Raw genomic sequence first — 23,252 nt, 5'->3', positions numbered from 1 at the left:
TCATGCTCTACCCCGTGCACGAGTTTCAAAAAGTTACCTTAGCTACCAGCGCTTTGAGGGGCCAAGCGCTTAACTGGTTCAAATGTATCGGCAGAAGTCTCTTGGGTCAAGCAGGAAGTCCCACCTATACTTACGAAAATTTCAAGACTGCCCTACTAAAAGCCTTCCCTGTTGTAAGGGATCGTGCGAAATTAGAAACGGAACTTTTTAGTATATATCAACAAAGAATCGAAAACCTCTCGAGCTTTATTTTGAGAAAAATTCACGTTTTCAAGCTCTTGTATGGAAACCGTCCGGATCCTGAAATAATTCAAGTGATTTTGCCGAGGTTACTACCCCAAGTGCAAGACTTTATTGAATTAAGAAATCCGATTACACTGGAAAAGTTATTTGAGCTAGCAATCCAGTTTGAAAGTAGAAGAACAGCGGACGTCGAAAGAAGACGCCAATATCAACAGCGAAACCAATTTGGTATGCCAAGACTACAGCAAACTCAAGCATACGGCTACGGAGAAAAAGCGAATCAGTGGGCAAGGAAACCCGAGCATTCAAAAACAGCCGGCGAACGTCGACAGTTCAGTAGCAACCCAGGAAAAAAGTCTCAAGGCCAGGGGAAAAAGAAGGAAAGCACGGAAAGGAAAAATAATTTAAACTAAAACGGATTTCTGCTGACGAGAGGGTGCGGAAATCCGAAGGCCACGAAAACCCCTCTTCCTACAAGATAAATACAGTAATGGTGAAAAATTTGACTCTTCCGAAGATTGAAGTCTTGGTGAATAATATCCCGGCCACCGCACTCCTGGATACCGGCGCGCAGTGTTGCTGTGTGGCAGAAGTCTTTTTTAGAAAGTATTTTCGCAAATACCGCATATATAATGCGGATAATACGACAGTATTAGCAGCGCAAGGAGAACAATGTAAGTGCGTAGGTAAAGTACCTTTGTATATCCGTATCAAGGACGAACAAGTAAAGGTGATGTTTTTTATAGTAAAGAATTTGCAAGCACATTTGATCTTAGGAATAGACTTTCTTTCAGGCGCACAAGCTACACTGGATTTTAATGAAGCGTCCCTTAAGCTGACAATGAAACCAGTGCGTGTAGAAAAGGTTGAACCGCCAAGGTTAAATCTTGACCACCTGCCTAATGACGAGCAAGATAGAATCCGACAAGTGGTAAGTGAATTTGTTTTCTTATTTAGTGATATTCCAGGATTTACTCAGGTTACTAACCATAGTATTGACACCGGAAATGCATTGCCAGTTCGTCAAAAACCATACCGGTATGATAAGAATAAGGAAAAAATTACAGAATGGCATATTACCGATATGCTACGTAAAAAGATCATAACGCCCATCTCAAGTAGTTATGCTAGCCCTGTGGTTTTATGTAAGAAAAATAATGATTATCCTTTGGAGCATCCAAAAAGGTGGAGATTCGCTATTGATTACCGTAAATTAAATTCCATAACGAAATATCCGGTATATCCGTTACCTATTATTGAAGAAATTCTAAGGAACATAACATCCACCAAATATATGACGACTTTAGACTTAATGACTGGTTATTTTCAAATAGGGGTGAGGCCTGAGGATGTGCCTAAGACTGCTTTTATAACCAAGTCTGGCACTTATGCATTTTTGCGTATGCCGTTTGGCCTTTCAGGCGCCCCGGCAACATTTCAGCGATGCATGGACATTGTGTTAAGACCTGTTCTTGGAAAGTCCACATTTATCTATTTAGACGATATCATTATTACTAGTGATAATCTCGACCAACATATACAGGATTTAAGACAGGTGTTTTCTTTATTAAATGAGGCCGATCTAAAAGTTAATGTCGAAAAGTGCAAATTTGCAGCCCCTGAATTAAAATATTTTTGAGATAACAAAATATCTCAAAAAGGGATCGAGACAGATGAATCAAAAATAATCGCTGTACAAAAGTATCCGACTCCAAACACGGCAAAGAAGCTCTCTTCTTTTCTAGGACTTTGTTCATATTATAGGTCCTTTATAAAAGATTTTGCGGCTGTCGCTGAGCCATTGTTAAAATTAAAAACGAAAAAGGCAAGATTCTCGTGGACGGCCGAAGCCAATAGTTCTTTCGAAAAATTAAAACAAGCATTAACGCAAGCCCCTGTGTTAAAATTTCCTGAAAAGGATGAAAATTTAGAAATTTCAGCGGATGCTTCGGATTATGCAGTAGGAGCGGTACTTTCGCAAAATCAGCAGCCCGTGGCATTTTTTAGCCGAACTTTAAATCAAACACAAAGAAACTATTCCGCGACCGAGAGAGAGGCACTTGCAGTTCTGTTAGCAGTGCAAAAGTTCCGAGTCTATGTTGGAAAGGCGCCGATAACAGTATACTCTGATCATGCGGCGGTAACTAGATTGTACTCAGGGAAAAATTTATCCCCAAGGTTAATAAGATGGGCACTCAAGCTGCAAGAATATAATCTGGTAATCAAGCATACCCCCGGAAAGGAAAATATCGTAGCAGATGCCCTATCACGAATTAAATTAGACGAACAGGGTAATACCGTAAAAGTTGCAATGCTTACAGCGTGTACAATAAATTCCTGAGAAACTGTAATAACAGAACTGGGTAAGGATCCTGAGTTTGGAAGTATTTATGAGTATTTGAAGGATCCTGAAAATTTTAGCCACCAAGATATTGTGGCGATAAGAAATAGGGCGGCCCATTACGAACTAATAGATGGTCTATTATTCTACACAAAAACTACGAATTCCAACAACGAATTTCGACCTGTTATCCCAGCTAGTCTTAGATTAAATATCCTGCATGAGCTCCATGACAGCCCTTTAGCTTCTCATGCTGGTATTCGAAAAACTATCCAACGCGTATGCGAGGCAGTCTACTTTCCTGAACTGCAAAAGTTAACAAGGGCGTATGTCCAGTCCTGCCCAACATGTCAAGCAGTTAATTATATTAATTTCCGCCCGGCCGGGTTTCTAAATAGTATTAAATCCGAATTTCCAAATGAAGTAATTGGCATCGATTTATTGGGCCCTTTCCCAAAAAGTCAGTTAAATAAAAGTCGCTATCTCCTTGTTATGGTTGATCATCTTAGTAAATGGACCGAAATTGTTCCCTTAAAACGAGCCTCCGTGAAATTAGTTACCGATTCTATTTTAAATAAATATATTTTAAAATACGGGGCGCCCCTAAAAGTTATATCGGATAATGGTCCTCAATTTGTAAGTAATATATTTGAAGACATGTGCCAAAAACTGGGCATACATCATTTAAAAATGGTCCCGTATCGGCCGCAATCAAATATAGCGGAACGGGTCAACAGAAATATAGTGAAAATTATCCGTAGTTATGTTAAAAATTTTCATAAAAGCTGGGATAACTATGTCAATGAATTTGCCTTCGCCCTTAGGACCGCAAAACATGATACAACGGGCAAAACTCCTGCTGAGTTATTTCTAGGCAGAAAGGTTATAACACCGTTAGATAAACTATTTTATGTGCAAGAAAGAGCCCCAGAATTTAAAATGGGTGATATAGAGAAACTAATAAAAGAAGCAAAAAAGAATACGGAAGTAGCACAAAGAAAACAGAAATTATATTATGATTTGAAACGACGGGGAGTAACTTATAAAGTAGGGGATGAAGTTTTAAAAATTAAGCATTCACTTTCTTCAGCACCAGAAGATAAAACTGCCAAATTTTTTCCACGATTTGAAGGACCATATGTTATAGAAAAAATAACTCACACTGTTGTAGTGTTAAAAGCCAGAAATGGTGAAACCTGTTCCGCAAACATTGATCAAATTAAGCCCTACTTCGATCGTAATAAAATGCAAATCTTTTCAGATCTTTTGCAGGATCCGGCACGGCAGACACCGCAGGTACAAGTTCCAGAGGTGGGAAAACAACAAGTAAAAGGGCAAGCCAATGAGAGACAGAAGCAAGTGAAGAGAAAATTGCCCCGCTGAAAAATGGAAGGTAACAAGAAAAAGAAGCCATTCCACCGTCCAGAAAACAGAGTTCACGAACACCCCCAGAATGAAGAAGGGAGAAGGACGACGTATGTGAAGAGGACCAGGAGAAATGACGGCAACTATAACCCGGCTTTAAAACGGAAGATCTACTCATCCGACAGAACTCTCCGCAGCAAAAGTCGCCGAACTGCGGAAGGGCCATCAGCGGCGGAGGGAAAAGTACAAGAAAAATTTGAACGGCCAACAACGAGGTCCAAGCAGGATCACGACAGAAGTTTCCCGGTTCCGCCAAGACCAGCTGCCATCAAACGGCAAAGACCACAAGCAGAGGAGAAAAGGAAAGTATTCAAGGGTGGCCGTACTGGTGAGAAAAGGAAGCTTCCAGAGGAAAGCACTGAAGGGCGAGCCCGTACAAGAAGGAGGATAAACCAAGCTACTATTTGCAGTACCTTTAAAGACTGGGCCCAGAAAAGGATGTCCGAATATTACAAAGATAAGTAAAATTTTATGTTACTTTGCAAACTTAAGTTAATCTTTCATTCTTACTGCAAGTGGCATATTTCAAGAAGTTTTACCTCATGCGAGGTCTACCTTTATCGCCAAAAGGGCGAGAAATGAGTTGTGACCGATTTTCTTATTATGTTTTCAATTACTCGCGCGTAAAACTAAAGTTGATGTATAATAGCGTTGTGTAAAGACTTAAATATTGTAAAAAGTTATTGTATAAATTTTATTTAAAACATTCTAGCAAGAAAGAAGTTTTAGTCTGAAAGACTTTTTGAAATGTAGTATTATTTCAATGTAGAAAGAATTGGCACTTGCTTTGAAATAAGAATAGAAGTTAACAATGTACTACTAATGTATGTTTTCAAATGTGTAAAATTAACGGCATGTTGATATGTTCTTATATACATGTGAACTGTTATTTTAAATGTTAAGAAATACTGTGATATGATAAAAGTGAAAGTAATGTTAAAAATTTGTTATTCGTGTGACTGTAAAGATTAAATCATGGCGAATATGTGGTAAAGGTTGAATGATGTAGTTAGGCTCTCTGACGCTACACTTTAGAGTTAGCCACTTTTAGAATAGTACCTCAGGGTTTAGAGTTGAAAGTAGGGTGTGTTAAGAGGTCTCGTTATGTTGAATTTTAACACGTTAGTGTTTTGATTGTAGGAGGAAGTGTGGCACACGTAGACAGAAACACATTCGTGTTTGGTGTTCTTTTACAACACATGTCAGAGAGCACGGGGAGAGATAATTAAAATAGTCATGAATGAAATAAGAATGTTAAGAGAAGTATATTCTATATGTTATTTGCAATGTCATTGTGTAACATTTCATTAAACTAGTTTTCCTTCCAGATCTCTGGAAGGAACCAGAATTGAATAAAGCTCCTGTTTAGATGCAGTACAGATGAAAAAAAGATTGTTGTATATCCTGGGAGCTGCTATTGTAACAAATTTCTTTCTTTTAAATTTTCTAGTTTCTAGTTAAGTTATGGTTGTAAAAGGTTGGCCTCGCGTTAGATTCTAGAGCTAAAAGTTTTCAACAAGGTCGTTTTAGACCTCAGTTTCAAACTAATTAACTCTGGCGGGAAGTATGTAAGGATCTTAAGTTTTACTAACGTTTATTTTATTTTAAATCTTTACTATCACTTCTTATTTTCTACTTCCGGCCAGAATTATAAGCGTGAAGGTTTTTATGCAAAGTTTGTCTGGCGAACGCCAAGTATTTAAGTGTGGCCTTTTTGCCAAGCGTAAGAGAGGAAGCAGTGAGTTCGAAGCAGGCCGCTTACCTTAGAAGTTACGCAGTTGCTATTTGCCTTCCAGGCCAGAGGTTTTAATCCTCTTGATAAATTAAACGTATTGTAGTGTTCACAGTCTCTGTGCTACATACGCTTCCTGTTATTATAAGGCCAATCTTCCACGTGTATTATTCTAAAGTTAAATTAGAGTTTAGTTTTATTTTTATACTTTTTTACGTTAGACCCCGAGTGGAGGGTCAGTGTATTCCGAAGTACAGAAGTTATTGTATATAGAGAAAAATAAAGGGTTTTGTATACCCTTCGTCTGTATCCTGTCTACTTACCACAATTAGTGAACATAGATTTAGTAAGCTCTCTGTTCCGAGTCAGGTCCTTGTATGTTCCCGAAGAAGGTTAGAAGGAGCATTGAACCTGATAGGTTCAGAGTTCAAATCCCAAAGAGGGCATAATTCATTTTTCATGTTTCTTTCTTTAACCAATGTAATGATTCTACAAGTAGTGGCTGAACTAAAAGGTGGTAGATGATAATTCATGAGCACTAATATATGATGACTAAGTACCAATCTTTCCAGTTTCCTTTTAAGTGGAGAAGAATGTAAGGTATTTTCTCCTTCCTTACTGGATGTCTTCATGGTGTAATTGAAAGCATGTCCAGCATGTAAATCTGGAGTTTAAATTTTGGTTTGTTGAAAAACTTGAAAGTTTGAGCATTGAATACTTGATGATTCCTGCTTTGACAAACCAAAATAACTGTATGGTGGCAACTGAACTAAAAAGGTGGTGGATGGTATTTGTTTGTCACCACCAAGATTTGGCAGTTCGCACCCCTCCTTTCTAGTCAAGTGAGGAAGAATGTAAAGTATTTTCTCCCTCCTTATTATGTGCCTTATTATGGTGTAACTGGAAGCATGTCTGGCTGGCAGTCAGAGAGGCCAAAATTTGAATTCAGCAAGGGCATTGCTGGTTTCGTATGTTTTCTGCTTGAAATAAAACTAATGACTTTACACAGTTGTACAATGTATTGGTTGTTGGTCCATAGGATACTTTCAATCAAACTTTGTCAAAGTGAACTGAGTGTATTGCTTAAATCTTTCACAGATTGAAGCAATTGTCTTTGAAAAGTTTGCTTTAGAATTCAAGCCCATTGACTGAAGTATGCAGTATTTATTAATTAGATCACTGCAATACTTTGCAGACAAATGAAATTACTTTTAGAATATAATACACAATTCCTCTTCAGAGGTGTAAATAAAAATGTTTTATTACTAATTTATTGAAGATAGCTTTTGAGAAAATCACATAGAAAATATGTTGTTTTATAGAAGAAAAGATATTTTTTACAAATCAGAGCTATATTAAACCATCATAGATTTTTATTATTTTATTGGAAAAATACAATTGGCTGTGTTTTACTATATATAAGAAATATGCTTAATTTTTTAAATTTATATTTGAATACAGAATAAGAAATTTGGACTTAATATTTGTGGAGAAGGTGGGGAGTTTGAAACTTTCACTCTTGACTGTCCTATGTTCAAGCAGAAACTTGTAGTGTAAGTATAAAACTAAAATTATATAATTTTAGTATATTTTCAATTTTAACAAGTGAAATTTAATAACTTTACTTGTAATAAATCATTACTTGTAATAAAATAAAACATCATTACTTGTAATAAAATAAAACATCATGTAACATGTGTATTGCAGCATGTAACTTTAAATGGTGATCCATATTTTTACCTTTTGCAGATAAGACTTTATAATTTTTTCCCCAATAATATGTGTTCATGCATCAGAAATATACAAGGTCTGATCCAAAGCTACGAAATCCCCCCCCTTTACTTTGCAGAATAGTATGAAGTCTGGGATTTCACCATATTAAGTTATTATTACCTTAGAAGCTTAGTGTGCTTATATGGTTTTTTTACCTGTACCGTATTTTCCTAATGTATATTTGCAGCAATGTATCCCATATCGTTTTAAATTTTTATTTCTGCAGTCATGACTGAGAGAACAAAGGAACACGTTTATAACAGATTTTATTAACTTGGTGAGAAGCAGTTAAAAACCATTGAAAAAGGTCATCAGTGTTTTGTCAACTAAGCTAAGAAAGCTTATAAATGAAGGTCTGATTTAATAACTTCAAAACATGTCAAAATCAGCAGAAAGTGGCCTTCAGTCTAACAGGCCATTTGCCAGTAGGAATCTGAAAGTAAATAATTTAGTTGTTAGAAACTAATGGAAAATAATGATAGCATTGGTTATGTCTACTCTGCTGCACATGTGGTTTTGTTGGAAGATTTAGACATTCATCAAATTATTGCGATATTATGCCACAAATTTTAATGCTTGTTAAACACTATTTTGATGTCATTTAGTACATGGTACTATTGTACTTCTTTTACATTTCTATATTTCTTTTACACTTGTATATTTTATATCTATATTTCTTTTATACTTGTATTTGTTTTATATTATATTTCTTTTATACTTTTGTATTTCTTGTATTCCTCTATATTTCTTTTACTCTAAGATGCCACTGACTGTTAAATATACATTTTAGTTTCATTATTATCAACAGTAAAATTTTATAATGAAAATGATACACATTGTAAGAAATTAAATAAATAAAATAAAGTACTAAAATATGTCTAAAAATAATTAAATTACAATAGATTATAATTTATTACTAATTTTAACAGCAGATTACCAGCTGGTCGCCAAATTCAACATATATGTCAAATTCTTGTGAGTCACCACACTGAGTTCCAAACGAATAAATTGTTAAACATTCTTTTCTAATTCCTTATAATTCTAAATCGCACATGAATTTGTGGGTAATTTCTTTCGCTACCCGAGTCAATTAATAATCTTAAAATTCTCAGTTTATTTTTATTTTGAGCAACAACAGAACATATCGGTAAAAGAACACTGTTTTCAGGTTTCAGAGTATTACAGTGGGAAATAGATACAAAAATTTTATTTTTCGTAGCTTCAGTCTTGACATCCTTCATTTCTTTTGATTTGGAATGGCAAAAAAGTTTTTTTAATAATATTTCTAATTACAATTTTTACATGGCTGTATTTTTGACCAGCAATCTGATGACAAATATGATTTTAGAAAGCATTTGTAACAACAACCTTCCTCTTTTAATTTATTCCATTTCTATTCATCAGAAAATTTGAAACATGTATGTTTGTTTGATTTGCAGAATAGACAAAATATTTTTACTCATGTGTTAAAAGCAGAGACTTGTGATTTAGGATTATCATAACAAGTGTTTTTTGTTCTAAGTGATGGCTGATTTTTAATAAATTTTTTTGTTATTTTTATACTTCATAGATTATTTATGGAAGAAGTGGCTTCGCGAGACTCGATTTCATTTTTTATGAACTCAATAATTTCGGTTATTTTATAATTTTCTTTAAAAGTGCATTTTCTTCGAAAGTCTAATTACAAATCTTGTGGAAATAATTTTAAAATTATCGAATTTAATAAATGCCCATATATATCACTTGTTATGTTAGGATAATTCAAATTCCGTATAGTTATTTTGAGCTGATCATTAAGTTTGCACAATGCATAAATATTGTTTGAATATCTAACAGGTTCTAAATTCAATAGCATATTCATGTGGCTGTTTATGACTAAATCCTTCCATCCAGATCTTTCTTTAAGTAATGTTAAACAATTATCGTAGTTATCTTCAGTCAAACAGAAACCAGAGAGACAATTATTGCTTGTCCAATGAGCAAAGATTTTAAGTATATAAATTTTTTTGCTTTTGTTAGAGTTGGATTTTTATGAACTGAGTTTTCAATTTTTATGAATTGCCTTAAAAAATTCTAGCCACTTACTAGAATCACCAGAAATCTTTTTAAGAGACAGTTTAGGAAGTTTTATAGAAACACTAGGAACGTTCAAAACAACATGATGTGTGGTGTTATCATCAGTATTTGTTTTGTCACATTTTTTATCATAATTTTTAATACAATTAGAAATTTTCAATTTACTGTAAATTAATTTTTCATTATCTTCTTAATTTATACTTCTTTTGATAGTCAATGATATCAGTAATATGAGTATTGATTTCTTTATCAAGCTGCTTTAAGGAATCGTGCTTGTCAATTAAAATCTCCAAGGATTCATTCAATTCCAGGATATTTTGTTGATTTTGATCAGAAATCGAAAGCAAATGTTAAACTTTAGTTAAGGTTTTTGTTACTTCAGCTTTTAATGAAGAACATTTCGATTTTAGTTTTTCAAGTTCTGTTTTTACCTTTTCAGAAACAGCCATTTTTAATTATTTTCCAGGGATCTATATGCTTTCATACAAATAGTTCACATTTTCTTACCTTTTAATAAGTAATCCAATTTCCTGGTTTCTGATCCCAAATGTAATGTTATGTGATGATTCAAGATTTTTCCATGTTCAAATTAGGAGAGCTTATAGCGTTAGTCAAAATTCGTCTTGAATTGATGGGAATGATCATTAATGTAGATTAGAGTCCACAAGATAGTTGACTTAATGGCACAAAACAACATTTTATTAACGAAATTCAATATGTTCTACTTAATTTCTGCATATAGCTGTAGCCATGATAATCTTATCGAATATTTTACACTAGCTCATTCTACAAATTTCAAGCATCAGTTAAGTTCTACAAAATTCAAGCATCAAGTTATTTTTATATTTTTCTTAGTATGCAGCGAGAACATCGCCTATCTACCAAAGGCAGAACAACAACTTTGTTCCATTTTTAATGAAAGCTATAAATAAATTTTATTAGGCAGTCGTAAATTATTGATATTAAACCTGGAATCATTTATTAGTGAATTATCATGAATGCCAGTATAACTGTAGAATAAGATTTTCCAAATTGTTCAGTTCACATTGGTGGTATTCAGAGAATTATGAAAACTATGGGACAGTTGAATGGGGGAATTAGAAATAACATTCCTGTAGCTGAATTTTTCCGAAATGTATGAAAATACTCATGCTAAAAGAATATTTTTCTTTGTGAACTAAAGGTGAAAGTACTGAGAAAATAAAAGTTATTCTAAATCGCGATACAAAACTTGAGTCATGAAATGTGAGAAATTGTATGATATGGTATAGTCAGGCCAACATGTTAGGTTAGATAACTTCAAATAAAGAGATAGTCATAATGCCTTTATTGTGAATTATGATTCATATCTGATAAGATGACTATTACTAAATTTTTATATGAGTTCTATTAATAAAAAAGAATGATAAGTTCAACATTGTGAAATATTTTCTGTCAACTTTCTTTCTCATGATTAACCCTCGTTTGGGTATGCAGTCTCATTATCCCATTTCTGACTGACAGAAATATTATAGCCCTGCAATTGAAATTCATTAACTAAAATGAAATTAAAATCTTTAAAAGTTTGTTGCTCAAAGGTGTTTTCTAAGTTTTTAAACTAATATTTTATAGTTAATGAAATATGTAAATATTCAAAATTTATATGAAGATTTTGTTTTTATGTAATTAATTAAGAAATTTATATGAAGTTTCTGCTATAATTCATATAATTCAAGAAATTTATATGAAGTTTCTGCTATTTTGTTAAAGCATACTTTTTACTTATTTTGGTTTGAAATTTATGTATGACATTCTCAGCATTAATTATTAGCCACGTTTTTGAGATTGTAATAGCTGTAATGTTTCTTAGAGAATGCTTTTTGTAAATATCCTTTTTTTAATATGTATCTCATATTTGAAGAAAAATTAAGGAGTATGAATAGTATTTAAAAAAGTGGATTTTAATGATTACCTGTTTGTTATTAATATCATGTATTGTAAAACTATGTATTTACATTTTGCATTGTATAAAATGGAAAACTGCATATGATATTCCTAACACTTTTTTTTTTTTTTTTTTTCCAGAAGAGATAAAGAAATTATTATACACTCAAATGATGCTTTTGCTCCTGTTGGATATCTAATTCTGAAGGATGTAATTTTAAGCCAAAAAAGTGTAATGTATTGTTTTGCTATAATGTATGAATTGCTTATAAGTTATGTGGCATTTGTTGTCAAAAACATAATATTCAATTGGATGTTTAATGAAATTAGTTTGATTTGTTCCTCATTGTTATAAAATTGTTTATTTGATTCCCCCCCTGCAATTTTAAATGAATTTATTTTAAGTGAGGAAATTTTGCTTTTCTGCTGAGTTAACAAAAAATCATTTGATTTCAGCTTATTATTATTATTATTTTGCCTTCATTAATTTAATAACAAAGGCATTAAATTTTATAGTAGTTTTGCATCAGTACAGATAACATTGTTTTTATTTTTTAAAGTAACTGAAATTTCAATGTTCAATTATCATCTTAATTCAGTTAATAACTTTATTTAACTCAACTAACCTTATTGTTTAGCATTAAATATACAAGCATATTTACTAATGATAGATATTCAGACAGGATTTGAAAGCTAGGACTGCATGGCGCTAAGGAATGTCTTTCCTTTCACAGCAAACTTAACTTCTTTTATCATATGCAATAACAAAAACTTTTCTTTTCCATGTCATTATTATGTGTGTTGTTGAAGCACTTATTCACAACTGTTCAGTTCTAGAAAGTTTATGCGCGTGTGTGGGGGAAACTTTTAATTGTTGCTTTGACAATTTGATATAAATGGTACAGTTAGGACATATGGGCACATAAATATTTATTTAACAAGTACTTACATGGTGATTTACCAAATAATTTTCCATTTGAGTGTGTCTTCAAAAAGAGAGGTTTGATGCTCATTGAATAGCCTGAAAATTTAAATTTCAGCAATTTCAGATTTGCACGGATAATCAGTATCATTTTTGTTAAAATCCGAGAAACTTAATGGCATTCTTTAATTTAAATTTCCGTTTCATCTTCATAGCAAGTTTTAATATGTTGCACAGCTGCCAGCTCTCCTGGTTTTATTGGGAGACTCCCAGGTTTTTGACACATCTCCAAGTCTGTTGGTAGATAACCAAATCTCCTGGTTTTTAATTTTTAGCCTTTACCAAAGAAAATGTTTTACAGTTTATAAAATATTTCTCCCACCTTCTTAGCATGCCTTCATGGTGTGTGGTGGTTAGCATGCTCGATGCATATTCGAGAGGTCTGTGTTTCGAGTCCCAGCGAGGGCATTGCTCATTTTTCATGTCTCCTGCTTCGAAATAAACCTAATTAGTGTCTCTACAATGGCTCCCGAATTAAAAAAAGTGGTGGATGATGATTCTCCACCACCAGGATTTGGAAAATGGGCCTCTTAATTTCCAATCACCCTTTAAAAGGGGGAGTAAAGGCATTTCTCCCACCTTAGCATGCCTTCGTGGTGTAGTGGTCATGCACACTTGATGCATATTCGGGAGATCTGTGGTTCGAGTGTCAGCGAGGGCATTGCTCATTTTTCATCTCATGCTTCAAAATGACCTAATGTCTCAACAAGTTATGAAATCAATATGAGAAAATAAAATGTGGCAGTTTAAGTTTTATTATTGAATTAATGAAGCTTAAAATTGTGCAAATTTCATTTCCCCATCCCTAGTGAACTTCAGCATAATTTTCTTAGCAATTTTACTTGATCTTAATTGTCGTGATATTTATGAAATCTTATATGAGTATCAACCAAATGTTTAATCAGTAAAAATTTGTATTTAATTTTGTTTTAACCAATATGTAGAGCCATTAAGTCCATTTCTGAACAGAAGGTACGAAAAATATGCAGTGACTTCACTGAGATTCAGACTCTGGACTTTGTGATTGCTATCCAGATGTACTTGGGAGCCTCAAAAGCACTGTGTTCTTTAGACTTAGTTGTCAGTTCCTGGTCATAATGAATTATCATCTACCACATTTTAATTTTTGCCACAGTAAATTTTGTGTGCCACTGTGTGCTATTTTTGTTTGTACCACTGTGATTTTTTTAATTTTTTGGAAGCAGGAGATGAAAAATCATAATAGACATCGTCTTTTTCCATGACATATCACCGAACACAGAATGCACTGCAGAATTCTTTTTGAGAATCATTTATCCGGACAAAAATGTTGTCACAGTAAATGAATCTTGGTTGTATTTAAATGACTGCAATAAAAAGATATCCATTTATTGTTAACAAGGAGGAGAAAAAAATCTTGAAACATGGTTAAAAGAATCTAAAAGTTTTGCAAAGGCATTTATGATTGTTACTGGTTTTGCATATAACGCAAATTAAAAACAGAGTGGAGACAAATTTTAAATCAATTCTACATATTATCATGAGCATAATTTGTGCTCAGTTTTCAAATATGAAAAACCTTCTCAACCAACAGTGCCATTAATCAGTAGAACTGCATCAAGACAAAGCAAACCAGCCACACCTCAAAATCCACTGTTAATTTCCTGGAACAAATGGAACAAGAAACGGATATCAAGGCCATACACTTCACTCATATTCCTATTAAATTTCCTGAAGTTTTTACCCATGATTTTTGCATTTTTGGACTTTGAAAAAGCAAGCTGTTCTTGGGCTTTGATAGCTCTTCAAGAGGAATAGGATAAAATACCTTATCTAATACTACAAAAGGCTTTTAATGTCTTGAAATTATGGTGTAGGAAGATAGTGAAGAATAAGGTTTATCAAATGAAACATTTAAAACAAAAAAAAAAAAAATGTTAGGTAAAATGTTTCTGTAAATACAATGAAAATCGTCTAAAAAATCTGCGAACAGCCTCTGCATAAATAGTTGAATAAATTGAATTGTGAATTATAAAGCGAATTTTAATCGAGTTTCAGCTCTTTTAAAATGGTGCTACTTCATAACTAAAAAATATCCAGAAAATTCCTGGTTTTTTTCGGGTGAACCTTCTGATATTTTGTATTTCAAGGTTGGCAGCCATGCTATTGCAGATTTTATTATGTTTGCTCCAATGAAGTTACTTTTTTTTTTAAACCTTATTTACTGATAAAAGATGAAATTTTTCTCAGTGATGTGTAAATCATTTGTTAGCTTTGTGTTTGTAAATGTTTTCATGAGATTCATTTTCATGTGAAAGAATTTTCTGTTTATTAGCAGGTTCTTGATACGAATTGTTTTTGCTGCTAGGGTGAAGAAGTTTTCTTAAGAAAATGTTTTTTCTTCTTAACCGCTTCCTTTTTGCTCCCGTCAAAAAAACGGGGTGAGGTTTCTCCCTCTATTTCTCGTGCCCATTATATTTCCAGGCTGGAGTGTTTAAAAGCAACGTGCCGAAAAGATTTAAAACCTATTCATTTCTTTTGCCCGGAAAAAGTTTTATTCCTCATTTCACACACGAGATGGCAGTATCAGAACAGTATTTTTTATGCAATTAGAGATAAGGAGTATATTGTAAACTAGATATCAGCACTAATCAAACGTGTATTTAAGATATGTATTTTGTAATCTTAGTATTAGCCCAGTTACTTAGTTAGTCTCTTTGTGAATGCAAGTGGTTTCTGTTCTGTGATAAAATATACTTATTTTTTAATATTCTGTAAATTATGGAGTGAGTCAGGCAGTGAATTGGATTCTGATTTTTAGTATAAATGGATCTGAGAGTGATTCTGAAGTAACTAATTTTTATGAAAGTTTGGTTATAAGGTATTTCTCCCGCTTTCCTAGCGTGTCTTCATGGTGTAGTGGTTCTGCACTCTGGGCTGGCATTCCAGAGGTCCGTGGTTCAATTCCCGGTGAAGGCATTGCTAATTTTTCATCTCTCTGGCTTCCAAAAAATACCTAATGTCTCTACAGTGGCACCTGAACTAAAAAGGGTGGTGTATCATGATTCTCCTCACCCAGGATTTGGTGATTGGGTCCCTTAAAAACCCCAGTCGCCCTTTAAAAGGGGGAGTATATAAGGTATTACTCCCGCCTTCCTAGCGTGCCTTCGTGGTGTAGTGGTTCTGCACACTAGGTCAGTATTCCAGAGGTCCGTGGCTGGATTCCTGTCGAAGGTGATTATTCATTTTCATCTCTCTTGCTTTCAAAAAAACTTGATGTCTCTACATGGTTAGTGAATCGGAGAGCAGTGATGATGGACTATTGTTGTCTGGATGAGCATGGACTAAAATTGTATTTACTTTAGTAGATCATGCACCCTCGTGTTTTAAATTTTTGGGAACACCAAAGGTAAATACAAATTTTGATCCACATTTTGGTGTCTTACAATATTTTGAGTATTTTGTAGATGGCAATTTAGTGGATCTTATCATTTCGGAAACAAATAGATATGCTGAACGATGCCAAAATTCTCCAGGATTCCACCTATCCAAAATAGAAGACCTCGGATACCTGTCACAAAGGAAGAAATTGTTAAATTTCTCAGTATAGTTATTTTACAATGTATTGTAAGAAAACCGGATATAAAAATGTATTGGAGCAAAAAACATTCAACACCTATTTTCAGAAGCATAATGCCTTGTAATACATTTTATGAAATACACAAGTTTATGTATTTTGTAGATAATGAAACTTTTGATTGTAGCACACATCCAAATCCTAAGCTGTATAAAATCTGGCCAGTGTCAGAGCACCTGAATGAATTGTTTCAAAGAGCTGTAACTCCTGGAATGTGATATTGTAATTGATGAAAGCCTCATGTTCTTCAAAGGTCCTTTAGGATGGCGACAATATATGCCAAAAAAGAGATCCCATTTTGGAGTAAAATCATATTTGTTATGTGAATCAAGTTCAGGGTATATATGGTCACAAATTACATATACTGGAAAGGTATTGTTTTTGATGCAAAATATAAAGGTCTGTCCCAATCAATTCAAGTTTTGATGTCATTTATCAAGCTCTAAGAATATTTTCTGATAACAGCCAATTTTTATACTTCACCAGAATTAGCAGACACGCTTTTAAAATTTCAAGCAGACACTTATGGAACTGTAAAACTAAACCGAAAAGAAACGCCTCAAGAATTCGTAAAAAAGAGAATCACAAAGGGTGAAAATGTAACTTTTCGTCATTAATGAGAACAAGTAAAGTTCCTGCCATGAAGTGGAAAGATAAGAAAGATGATAACATGCTATCTACAGTCCAAACCTACAGTTGTAACAGATTTCAAGAAAAATGTCGGAGCAGTAGATACTGTAGACCAATATCTTGGAGATTACTCTATTGCTTGCAAAAGAGTAAAAAACTATTATAAGAAAATATTTTTTCATTTGTTAGATCAGGCTATTTTGAACTCATATCTTGTTTATCAAAAACAAGGTGGGAAAAAAATCCCATTTGATGTTTTGTTTATCTTTAGTAGATGAACTTATTGAAATGTATCAGTCATCAGACACTATTCCAAATAAGAGGCTGGCCAAACCTAGAGGATAATCCAAACCGTTTTTGATTGAAAGGCATTTTATTAGACAGTTACCCCCAACTGATAAGAAACGGCAACCATGAAGAGAATGCAGAGTTTGTTGTCTCAGAAGAGATGAAAACAATAAGAGATATAAGAAGGAAACTCAGTACTACTGTCCACATGCTTTGAATCCCACTGGTTCACATGCTTTGATTCACATCACGTCAATCTGGTTCACATGCATCTTCACATGCTTTGAAATTTATCACTCAACAAAAAATTAGTCATCTTTATTTATATTATAAGTAAGTTTAATAAAATTCTCTTTTAATATTTAAAACACGTATTTCTTAAATTTTCTTGGCGTACTGGAAAACCAACATTTAGTCACAGTAACCCTAAATGTTGGCTTTTCGTAAAAAAATATTATTTTTTTTAAATTTCAAGCTAAAAAAATCCAAAAATTAAAAATGAATACATATATTGTACATAACACTTATTTTTATACAATTTTCGTGAATTTAAAATATAGGCACATTTATGATCGTTTTCTTGAAAATTATGCGACTGTTAAGGGGTTAAGGTGACTTTGTGCATTACTGCTCTGTTAATGAGAGAACACAGTGGAACTGATAGAATGCAGTATAGAAATTAGAATATACTTTAACTAATGTGCTGACCAAGAAAATATGCATAATATTTTACATTCGGATACATTAATTATTCGTTTGTCTGACTGTTTTAAAATTCTAATTATATTTTTGGAGTTACATTTTAAAATGGTCAGTAAAAACAGAGGCATTAGGCAAAATAAATTCTTAAAAGTTTATTTTAAAAGAATAAATACAGAATTATGAAATATATAAAAATTCATAATTTATAATTAAAATAGTAATAAATTCTTAATCCATTACTCATGTAATCTGCTGTCCTTATTAGTACAGTAGTTATTAATACTGGCTACCATATCATTGATCTCAGGTTTGAATATCGAAGAATGCATGAGTGTTGATAAGTGTATAGTATCTGTGTGGCATGGAAGAGCTTAAAAAAAATGGTGAGAGAAAAGTCCTTTCAAGTGGTTTGGACACAGTAGAGGATCTGAGATCTGTTCCTTTGAGTGTTCTCCATCGAAATTGGGACAGAGTGTACAGTTACTGAGTTGGAACTCTATCTGTACAACCAATAGTTAAATTTTAGTGCTCTGCCCATTTCTACCTGTACCTGGATATGTATTTTGTTCTTTTCCCATTAAAATTTCTTTGCTTAACTGAAATTGAAATTACAATAAGCAAATGTTAACATATTTAGTAAACAAAAAAAAAAAGTGAAGTTTATGAGAAAGTGGCGCATAGCAAAAAAATTTTTCGATGACTTCAAGAAAGGTAAAGTCTTCAAAAATTATTTCCAGTTATTTCAGGTTTGGGTTGTTAATAGATCATGAAATCAGTTTTAATGATAACAGGTATTATAAAAGCTATCATTTTAAAAATTTTGCTCAAGAACTTATTAAAAAATTGGAAATTTAGATGATTATATGTGAATGATATACTGCCTAGCAGAGAGAAAACCATAAAAGAGTTAGTGAAAACCTAGGTGGCCAAAGAAACATCTAGGTGTCATAAGGGCTTATTTTTCAGTGTGTATGGTCAAATGTTGTCTTGCAGAAGTACAATATTCTGCATTTGCTAAAAGTAGTAAATAGTAACTGGCTGCGGCACTTACCCCACAGACTGTCATTGTGCCTCTTATGGCATGAACAGAACATGGCAATGATGCCCTAAATGAGAATTCAGTGTTATTCAAAAGTCAGAGCAGGACTGAACTTGTCACAATCTACCTCTAGACTATTGCTTGACATCCCATTGATGAACCAAAGAGCCAAACTCATCACTGAAGCTAGGAGCCAAACTCATCATTGTACATCTACCTGTGCCATTCAGTCCATCACTGTAATCCGTCCTACATGGTTCAGTCATCCTGGGTCATCCACCATCTGTCTCATTATTACCACTGCAGTCATTGGCATATGTGGCTTGTGTCATTAGCAATGTTTGTAAAGAATAGCATGACTGCAAGCTGCTTTCGACCAATCATATAGAAATCCTTCTTGCTGATATTACAACTTCCAAATCTCCCTGCACATTCTGCATGATTTTGACAGTAGTGCTTTGGGGTGCCACCACTACATATCCTCAGATGTATTGATACACATACCCCGGCATCCATCTAGATGCATCAATATCTCTGGTATAATTCACATTCCTTTCATCAATCTGTCTCTTCTAAATCCTCTGCATCCTTTCTACAATAATCCTTTCTACAAGTAGTTATGTATTTCATTTGTGATAGGACTGAAGGACCAATCAGCCATTTGTAGGCCTAAAATGAAACTCCTGATGAATGTGCTTGACTGCCTAAACTGCTTTTGGTGGCATTTGCCAAACATTTGTTCAACTACATATATCTTTCAAGATGAAAAACTCCTAAAAAAGTGGCTTTCCAAGAGAGAGTAGCAGCTGTCAGCTCATCTGACATTTTCTTTCTTTTTATCTCACTAACTTGCATTTAACAACATATATGTAAATTGTGAAGCTATGTATACTTTCTAATCTGAATGATTTTACAACCACATTTACTTAGTAATGCATTTTCTCTGTCAGGTTGTGTATTTAAAATTAACCTCTTTTTGGGGGGGGGATCAGTCTTGCAGTCTTTGTTTTAGACATTCTTGCACCAATGGGACTTAGGCATGATCATGTGTGAGAATTCCATGACTGTTGCTTTATTAATTTTTGTATTGTATCAATCCATGTTTTAAAACCAAATTTTGATAAAATCTATCTGTTATTCTGAAGATAATCGAACAAGTGTAAATTTTTTCTTAATTTTAAACCTAAGGAATTCCAGAAGTCCTTTATATTTGCCAGTAGATAAAATATTTGGGATTCTTTGAGGTATATAAATGTGGCTTTAAATGATTTGTTTTTATTTAGATCTAGGATAAAATGTGTATATAAATGACTTCAAAGCTGTTTCTTATTATATTGTATCATTAGCATATGGGGCAGCTGAGGTATAGGAATTTAAATGAACTTTGACAAAACTTGAGAGAGACAAAATTCAGTAAATTTTGCTACTGAAAACCATAATAAAAATATGAGAACTATGCAAAGTATTTATGTCCTGCAGCAGGAAGTTAATCTCATTAGAGCTTAGGTATGGATTCTAAGAATTAAGTACAACCTTAGATATGTGCTTCTTAAATGGAAATTTTTATAGAATTTTAAAAGTGAAAATTAATTTTCTTACTTTCATTATCAACTTTTGTTATGTACTTTAATGATGCATATTACTTTTAATGTAAATTTTGCTTACCTGCTATTTTATTACAGGATGAAAAACAGCAAAAGAATGAATGGCAGAGGTGAAATTTAAAGCATTCCTGAAGGTTAATGTACTATATTTTGTTTTGCTGAATGTACATTTAAAAAACAGAATGGACTTAACAGCCAACATTGTCTGTTAATATTTTTTTAATGTATTTCTATTTATATATAAAAACAAAATAAAGGGTAAGAAAAATCAGGCCAACTGTGTATTTCTATACATCGCCACTAGTGGTTAGATGGTAAAAACACTGAATACTAATAATGCAAACCATGTTTGAACCTAGGTGAACGATTGACTGCATGGGTATTTTTCATAATTTTCCTCTTGTGTAATGTGACTATGAGCCAGTTTCTTTTAGAAAATCAGCATGTAATTCTAGATAGCGAAAGTTCAGCATGTAATTCTATGTAAGTTTTCAGAGATTTTTCAGCAGCAGAATATCATTGTGATTGACCATCTGCATGCATTTAGCTTGATCTAGCCACTGATTATTGGTCATCAAAAGCTACTGTTTCTCTGTTGTTTTATTTCTGCACTTAAAACTGGAAGAGCTAACAGTTTAGGCCTCAGCTAAAACAAGGAACTATCTGTTGAAAGTTATGGTTTGGGTTGGTTGGGACTCATTTGAAATAGTTCTTCAGAAGCTGCATTTGCCAGACTACCAGCATCAACACTGAATATTATTGTTAGAAGCTACAGCATTTCCATTACAAACTCGTTGAAATGCATCAATTGCAGTGCTGTCTAATGCTTGCAGAGCAATGGGAAAATGTCTGTTTATTAATCAATAAAGCTAATTTATTATTTATACTGAAAAACAAACTTCTTTGTTTCCAACTTTTCTTTAATCTAAGGCAGATTTTTGTCTCAACGGGGGAAAAAAAAAGACTTGAATCTTAATTTAATTTCTTTAAAACTGGAATTGAAATTAGCAATTAATTTGTGAAATTCACAATTAACAATGTTGTATTGAAGCTCTTACAATTATTCAGAATTTTCAATTTATAATAGTTGCAAGATTGTTCAACTAAAAAAAAAAAAAAAAAAAAAAAAAAAAAAAAACATTAAAAATTGTTAAAATATTGAGATATTGAGGCTCAAATTATATTGTTGATTGTACAAATATCATATGTCAGATTCATCAGAGTGGTTAATTTATGTAGCACCATACTAAGCTATGCTAAGTTTATTAATAAGTTTCAGTATCAATGTTTATGCATAATTTTCTTCAGCATCTTATTGGTAATTACCATTGCTGTTTAAAGATACAAATAAAACAAACTTCTGTGATGCTTGAAAATTTTGTTAAGAAGGGATATTAATGAAATCTTTTGTTTATAAAAAAGGCATACCAGTTTCCACCTGGCGTTTATTTTCGATAAAATAATATCATACCATTTTTTCCTGTCGTTTTGCCTTCATATTTTGTACTGCTTATTTTAAATATACGTTTTTACGTTCTACATCTTGAATTTCTATTTACTTGGTTGATTGGTTGGTTGGTGTCGTGTCCTTTGAGAAGTCAAATTTATCCATGCATGGAAATCACAGCTTTATTTACTTATTCATTACTTTAAAGGAAATATGTAATATTCCAATAGATAGATATATTGTTTCCAGGTTTTTAAGGAGATATATATTGGGTCATATAAAAGGTCTTTGCGGTTTTTTGCTACTAAATGGTGTTGATGCCTATATATCTGGCAGCACTCACCTGATCGTCTGAAATAAACATGTGCTTAAAAGGTGACATTCAGCTTCCATTGTTTGTGAAGATAGTTTTCTAATTTGTTGCTCTTGTAAAAAGTTATACTTATTAGAAAATGAGTGAAATATCTGTAGAAATACGATATGTGACGCTTTTTTACTATAAAAAAGGTAAAAACATGTAAAAAAAAATTGTGAAGTGTACGGTGAGTGAACGAAGGAGGTGGTTCGCTCAATTCCCTTCCAGAACTTTTGTTGTCAGAAATGCACCTCACTCTGGTCGGCCAGTCACTGAAATAGTCAATAAAATTTTACAACTGGAGGAGCAAGACCAGCATGAGAGCTGTCAGGAAATAGCATAGGCACTAAACATCAACCACATAACAGTTTGGAATCATTTGAAAAGAGCAAGCTACAAAAAGAAGCTCGATGTTTGGGTGCCACATGAATTAACACAAAGAATTGCCATCAGGGAAATGCTGCAGAAACGCAATGAAATTGAACCATTTTTAAAGCGAATCATTTCAGGTGATGAAAAATGGGTGGAAATACGAGAATTTGAAATGCAAGCCATCATGTTTAAAGGCTAGTGACCCTTCACAAATGACTTCAAAGCCTGGATTATCACCATAGAAGGTTATGTTGAGTGTTTGGAGAGAGTGCAATTTCATGCATCCACTGTATAGCCCGAACCATACCATTTGTTTTGGTGTCTGCAAAACTCTCTCAATGGTAAAAAATTGGCCTACCGAAGCACCGCTGAAAATCACTTGGCCAAGTTTTCTGACAAAAGCACAGAAGTTCTACACTGATGGAATTATGAAGCTACCCAAAAAATTGTAAAAGACCATAGATAATAATGGTGAATATAGTATACTTGATTAAAACTGATTTTCAATAAAGAAAATTTTTGTTCAAAAATGTACCAAAAACTGCAGAGACTTTTTATATGGCCTAATATGCAATATAAGGTTGTAAAGTTATACTACAAGCTGAAGGGCATTTTGTTTTTGCATTATATTGTATGTGTGATCTGAATTGTACTTAACATACTTTTTTAACAAAGAATATAAAAATAAACAGTACTAATTTTAT

General features: G+C 33.1%; 1 protein-coding gene and 1 non-coding gene across 4 annotated transcripts in view; both read left to right on the top strand.

The window, feature by feature from the left end:
- Window positions 1-20,646, top strand: part of LOC118201092 (diphthine--ammonia ligase) — a 74,827-nt gene extending 54,181 nt beyond the window's left edge. For all 3 annotated transcript variants that reach the window (XM_085825424.1, XM_085825423.1, XM_035373119.2), the window contains 3 exons: window positions 7,203-7,294; window positions 11,655-11,745; window positions 20,453-20,646. In XM_085825424.1, coding sequence (XP_085681550.1) covers window positions 7,203-7,294; window positions 11,655-11,745; window positions 20,453-20,488 — 219 coding nt within the window. In that variant the 3' untranslated portion in view covers window positions 20,489-20,646. The remainder of the gene's footprint in view (window positions 1-7,202; window positions 7,295-11,654; window positions 11,746-20,452) is intronic.
- TRNAA-GGC (transfer RNA alanine (anticodon GGC)) lies at window positions 15,380-15,453 on the top strand. Its single transcript has one exon. It is a non-coding gene; the product is annotated as a tRNA-Ala (tRNA).
- Window positions 20,647-23,252: the final 2,606 nt, after the last annotated feature.

The sequence above is a fragment of the Stegodyphus dumicola genome, chromosome 10 (genome assembly GCF_044657685.1).
Source record: "Stegodyphus dumicola isolate Sdum_Otavi_A_Nest chromosome 10, ASM4465768v1".
In the NCBI taxonomy this organism is placed as follows: domain Eukaryota; kingdom Metazoa; phylum Arthropoda; class Arachnida; order Araneae; family Eresidae; genus Stegodyphus; species Stegodyphus dumicola.
This window is presented reverse-complemented; position numbering and strand designations above follow the sequence as displayed.